Raw genomic sequence first — 6,303 nt, 5'->3', positions numbered from 1 at the left:
TGCTGTTAGTGCGGGTAGCCTTTCCTGATGGCTTGTATCCGCAGCTGCGGGAACAGGCGGGGTACTTCACCATTGGGAGGCTTTCCCTGCGAGTACAGCTGGCGTACTGCGCGTAAGGTTCTTTGAGCATGGTGGGTCCTGCTGGAGCAGTTGGTCACTGCGCAGACGTCCCTGTTTTAGGTGAGTCTTGCGGGTCCAACTGGGCTCTGCTGGGACCTACCTCTTCACTATTTTATAAATTTAGTTTAGCCATCCGAATAACGTCTCTTGTAGTACCGTGTTACACATTTTATCTTCGTAGGTGTATACATAGATATTTCTATACTTAATAGATTCTTATATTTGATATCTCTAAATGTGCATGAATAATACAAATATAAACGCGAATGCTTATTTTTGCCTCTCATTTTTATATTCGAACGCACCTACTTTTATACGTATGGATACTCACAAGTCACACCTTTACAAATGCAACACGCGTTCTACACACGAAAGTTATATTCCACGTATTCTAATCTAGCTAATAGTATGAATATATATGTAGCTTCGTGACATTCATGTTCAAAAATGTAGAAGTGTGATTGTGTGAACGTAGTTTTTTTATTTGCATGAATGAAAAGGCACTTAAAGGGTAATCATGAAACTTTTTGTGCATATTTCACTAGGCCTTAGAAAAACAATATGCACAAATCACACGGTTTAAACATAGTGTGCATGCTTCACGATAACTTGTATATGTATGTATGTACATCCTAGATAGATAAGAGAGTTTGTGTATATTAGTTGTACTAGGCGCCCATGCCCCTAAGACTCTTTTCTATAGTGGGGGCATTGAAGCCCCTCTAAAATGCCACGTTAGCGTCACGTGCGTGGGTATTGGGGGCTTCGAAGCCTCTATAATGTCTCGTAATGGTTTAAATCTCCTTGGGGGTTCCATTATATATATAAATATATATGTATGTGTGTATATGTGTGTTTGAGAGGAAGAGAGAGAGAGAAACAGCCTTCCGCGCCGGTCGTTGCTTCCACAACCCCACCCACCGCGCCACTCGGCGGTGTGCGACGCCCCCCGCGCGCCCAACAAGGCGCCTATAGCGAGGGGTCTAAATGAGATGCATGTTGTAGTGGTTGTAAAGTAATAGTAATGCTTCATCTTATCAAAATATTGGTGATTCAAATTACAATGGAAGTGAAGAAATTAGTTCCACGATCCAAAAGGATTTAAGAGATGTTTTTAGCTTTTTGTCTTGTCAAATAATTTGGTCCAAAGGATCTGAAAGATGTTACATGGTGGGTCTGACTGTTTTAAAAGTTGTTTAATGTAAAGTGTTCGTGTCCGAATGAAAATGAGATAGTATGTCTCGCAACTAACTAGTGTTTATATGTTTTGCGTTTGATATTTTTAGTTTACTTGCGCCTGATACTGTGAAGCTATTTAGTTGTGTTCTACAGATCATGTATAATAATGTTATAACCTAAGATCTATGAATTTGATTTATAAACTACTTAATTTGTTATTTAAAAAGGGCTAGCGGCACAACTTGTTGTTCGTTTGACTTTCCTTTCAATGTTAGTGGCAACTTGTTAACCGTTTGACTTTCATTTCGATGTAAAAAATTACTCTTTAATGAAATAAATATAGCAAAATGAATGAAATATAGAAAAGTATATATATATATGTATATATATATATGGATTAGTATCATTTGAGAACTTCTAAATTATTTAAAAACTTGAAGGAACTCTTAATAACTTACATTTTTTATAAAAATTTTTGTATGTTAATGTTATTTAAGTGTAGTTTTATCACTTTTGACATCTATATTTACGATTACAATTATGAAAAATAGTTTTTTACGCATATCTATGTTTTTTTACACATGTAAATTTTTCTCATATAAATTTTACACATGTGTAACTTTGATTTATATATGTAATTAAATATTTTATTTTTATAAATATGATAAAACAAGTCTCATATAATGTTAATATATAAAAAAAGTTTAAAAAATATTTGGTTTTTAAGAGTTCCTAAAAGTTCTTAACTTTTTTTGAGTTTTCAAATGAAACTATATATATATATATAGGGTTAGGTTAAAATAAAAACCCACTTGAGTTCTGAAAACTCTATAAACTCATTTTCAATCATATGTTTTTAATTAAAGTTTAAATCTTGTGCTCCATAATTAAAGTTAATAAAAAATGTAAACATATATATAACATGTTCTCTCTCCTGAAAACATATAAAAAAATTAGTAAAAAATTGTTAAAAAATAGCAAAAAAATGTTTTTTTGATTTTTCGATGTTTTGTATTAAATGTAACAACATATATTACGTGCGTAACAAAAAAAAAACGATGTTACATAGGGTTTTCACGGGTTTTCACAACTCAAGTGAGTTTTCATTTTATACTTCCCCTATATATATATGTATATATATATATTTGGAACGACCGACTAAGTAACGCCGGATACTCCGTACGCCGCCCCCATTGGCTAAAGGTAGCCCGAGCCGGCCACCAGTCCGGACGGACGGAGCCCCTAGTGGTCCACCTATTGAGGGATTCCCCGAATAAAACCCGACCCCCACGCCCGTCAAACGGCACGACAGCGAGAAGCCGGTAAAACCGGGTGAGATCAGGACTCGAACCTTGGCAAGCCAAGGTCATCACTCATATCTCCCATATAAATTGGTGATAGTAAGGTTTGAACCCCCTACATTTCACTAGTAAAGTAAATATTCTACCATTGAGCCACATCCAATTTATTTTTATATATGATATTAGAATAAGTTCTTTGATAGCCTTCTCAAAAAAAATAATAATAATGAAGAAAGATTTTCCAAAAAAAATTAAAATGACACCGCCCTAACCTATAAAGAACGCCAGACTCCCCAATCATCTCATGTGGGACCCACTATTTTGTCCATAAATAGTCCACACTTCCAATGAAAACGCCACAAAAACCTAATTCTTTCATTCTCTCTCCTCTTTTTTAACACCACTGTCAACTTCAGCAGAATCTTTTCTCTTGCTTGTAACCTCATAGTGTCAACATGGGTTCACTCCACCAAGAAGCCGATCTGGTTGAGAAAGTGTGCCAAATTTATGATAAAATCTCAAAACTTGAAACCCTCAAACCATCAAAAGATGTCAACCGTCTGTTCACTGAGCTTGTCACCACATGCATCCCACCATCTACCATCAACATGGCTATCCTTCCACAAAACATCCAAGAAACAAGGTCTAAACTCATTAGACTCTGTGGTGAGGCTGAGGGCCATTTAGAGGCTCATTTCTCAAACCTTTTAGCCTCTTTCCCTAACCCTCTTCATCATCTAGATGCCTTCCCTTATTATTCCAACTACCTTAAACTTAGCCAACTTGAATTCGACATCCTTAGCCGACACTACTCGACTGAACTAGACGTCGTCCCTAAGCGTGTTGCGTTCGTGGGGTCCGGACCCTTACCTCTCACCTCAATTGTCTTGGCTTCTTACCACCTAAAGGAAGCATCTTTTCACAACTATGACATAGACAAATCAGCTAATTCGATGGCTTCGCGCCTGGTTTCGTCCGATGATGACTTGTCCAAGAGAATGTTGTTCCACACAAGGGACATCATGGAGGTGACTGATAGTTTGAAAGAGTATGATGTGGTTTTCTTGGCTGCACTTGTGGGGATGGATATTGATGATAAGGTTAAAGTTATCAAACATTTGGCTAAGTACATGGCATCCGGTGCGATTTTGATGCTAAGGAGTGCTCATGGTGCTCGAGCTTTTCTTTACCCGGTTGTCAATCCTGAAGATCTTCAAGGGTTTGAGGTTTTGTCAATCTTCCACCCCCAAGATGAGGTCATTAACTCGGTTGTGATTGCCCGTAAGGATCCAGTCCAGGTGGAAACTGATAGTCATCATCATCAGATTGGAATTGGGTCTATTGTGCCTTCTTGTTGCAAGTACCGTGATTTCCAAGGTTTTAACAGCCCACTCAACCAGATGAATATTATTGAAGAACTTGCAATGGATGAGTAGATGATCAACACTATTTCTCTCTAGAAACAATTGGTCTCTTTAAATTAATTATTCCTATTAAAATGGTATTGTTATGAACTGTAATGTTTGGAACTGTAACCTTTTGGTTTTTAAGAACTGGAAAATTGAGGAATAAATGACCTTTAATTGTGTTATTTTTTTAATCGAAAACTACATTACTTCTAAATTACATTATTTTGAGTGATTATCGGCGCTAGGACCTCTTACCAGAGATGCACAAACCGGTTTAAAACTTTAAACAGGTTCGGGTTAAAATTGATTCGGTTTAGTTAACAAAAGTCAAAACCAATTTTTGACCGTTTTCGGTTCGGGTTGGAACCGGTTTCTAGACAAGGTTATGATCGGTTTTAACCGGTTTGCCGTTTTTGACCGGTTTCGATTCAGTTAACCTGTTTCTTTGAAGAGAATTACAAACCGGTTCTGAACCTACGGTTTCAGTCGGTTTCAAACCAATTTTTACATAATCAGTTTTAAACTTGTTCGGTTTCGATTTAGATAACAGGTTTTTATTCCCCACCTCTCCCAATTACACAGAGAAAGTTATATCACTAAGTCAACTATCAAGTCGCAACATAATGTATAATTGAGGAATATGACTTTTAATTAGTTATGCTACTTTTTCAATCACAACCCACATTACTTGAAAATGTAGACCAAATTTAGGATGCTTATCAGGATACAGGATACATAAACTTTTATCACTGAGCCAACTACAAAAGTGATGGCATAATGTCTAATTGTGTTATTAGAGTCAATATTTGGATGCATTAATGTTTCAAAATGCACCTTTTTACATAAGAAATGCCTCTATATCACTGAGCCCACGTGTTAAAATGTGTAATTAGTGTCAATATTTGGATGCATTAATGTTTCAAAATGAACATTTTTTTACGTAAAGCTGAGACAGCTATCCAAGTGACGATACTTAAATGTCAGTGTCAATATCTAGGCGTATTAATGTTCCAAAATGCACCTTTCTTTATGTAAGAAAAGTCTCTATCACTGCGCCAACTACCCAAATGACGACATAGTGTTTAAATGCGTTATTAGTGTCAATATTTGCTTCATTAATGTTCCAAAATGCACAATTTTATGTAAGGATCGAATATCGTTAGGCTAAACATACCCCCCCCCTCCCTTACTTATTAAACCCATGTTTCCTGAACTTTGACTTTCTTCAACAAATTTATTTAACATATTATTACAACCTAACATTTTTTTTTTTACATTTTATGGTCTGTTTTTTAAAGTTTTATTTTAATTTTTTTCATTTCTATAATGCTTATTATTATTATTATTTCTCTTTTTTTGTGTTTATTTTCCTTAATCATAATAATATTTGTTATTATCACTGTTGATGTACTATTATGCTTATAAAACTATGTACTAAGTATGTGCGTGTGAAAGATTAATACTAATATTGATATTATTAAAAATAAAAAAATATTAATAATATAATGATAATAATAATAAAAATAATTAATAATAACAAAATAGTTTTTAATTTGATATATTTAATGGGGTCTATTGAATAAAATAAAATATAGGATGAACATATATATATATATATATATATATATATATATATAATATTAAGTGAAAATGATAATTCCTTTGATAATAAGTTCAATAAGGATGTACATTTTTAGTAAAAATCATATATGAGGCTGTATGTTTAGAACAACCATCAAATATCCTCTTACTAATAAATGCACCATAAAAGATGCTTTTGTTAACTATAAATTAATGGACGTTCTCTTGCAAAATGGACATATATTTCTATTTATAAATCGGCAATAAATAATCTTAATTTTTATATCTTAAATAATAATCTCATTTTTAAAAGTATTTGCCAAGGATCCAACCTTCAACTATTTTTCTTTCAATAGGCATCCGTTAAAAAACACTTAGCGTCGTTAAGTTTTTTTTTTCCGAATTTCAAGCCGATGGTTTAGGGTTTTTGATCAGAAGAATGATACGAGTCAACTGATGTAAAACTTAGCTCGAAATGGTGATTCAAACGATGAAACAATGTTGCAATTTGGGTGTTTGAATTTCTCATTTACAAAAATTAAGTTATTTGAATCACTGTCTCGAGATAAGTTTTACGTCAGTCAACTAGTATCTTTTTTTTCCAATAAAAAGCCCTATAACATCGGTTTGAGATTCGGAAAAACATTTAGCGCATGGAGGTCCATTGAGAGAAAAAGAAAAATAGTCGAAAGATTTGACTGTTGGCAGAGATT

At 34.2% G+C, this 6,303-nt stretch overlaps 1 protein-coding gene across 1 annotated transcript; it reads left to right on the top strand.

Moving 5' to 3' along the window:
- Positions 1-2,945: 2,945 nt before the first annotated feature.
- LOC143598581 (nicotianamine synthase-like) lies at positions 2,946-4,051 on the top strand. Its single transcript, XM_077076766.1, has one exon. The coding sequence runs from the start codon at positions 3,056-3,058 to the stop codon at positions 4,034-4,036; it is 981 nt and encodes a 326-aa protein (XP_076932881.1). The 5' UTR covers positions 2,946-3,055; the 3' UTR covers positions 4,037-4,051.
- Positions 4,052-6,303: the final 2,252 nt, after the last annotated feature.

This window comes from Bidens hawaiensis, unplaced genomic scaffold (genome assembly GCF_021521415.1).
Source record: "Bidens hawaiensis isolate Kalapana, Puna unplaced genomic scaffold, B.hawaiensis_p1.1 tig00050538_1, whole genome shotgun sequence".
Classification (NCBI taxonomy): Eukaryota; Viridiplantae; Streptophyta; class Magnoliopsida; order Asterales; family Asteraceae; genus Bidens; species Bidens hawaiensis.
Note: the sequence above shows the minus strand (reverse complement) of the source record. Positions and strands in the feature narration are given on the sequence as shown.

Bases quoted from the DNA above. Each gene is read 5' to 3' on its own strand.
- LOC143598581 (XM_077076766.1), top strand. From the start codon at position 3,056: ATGGGTTCACTCCACCAAGAAGCCGATCTGGTTGAGAAAGTGTGCCAA.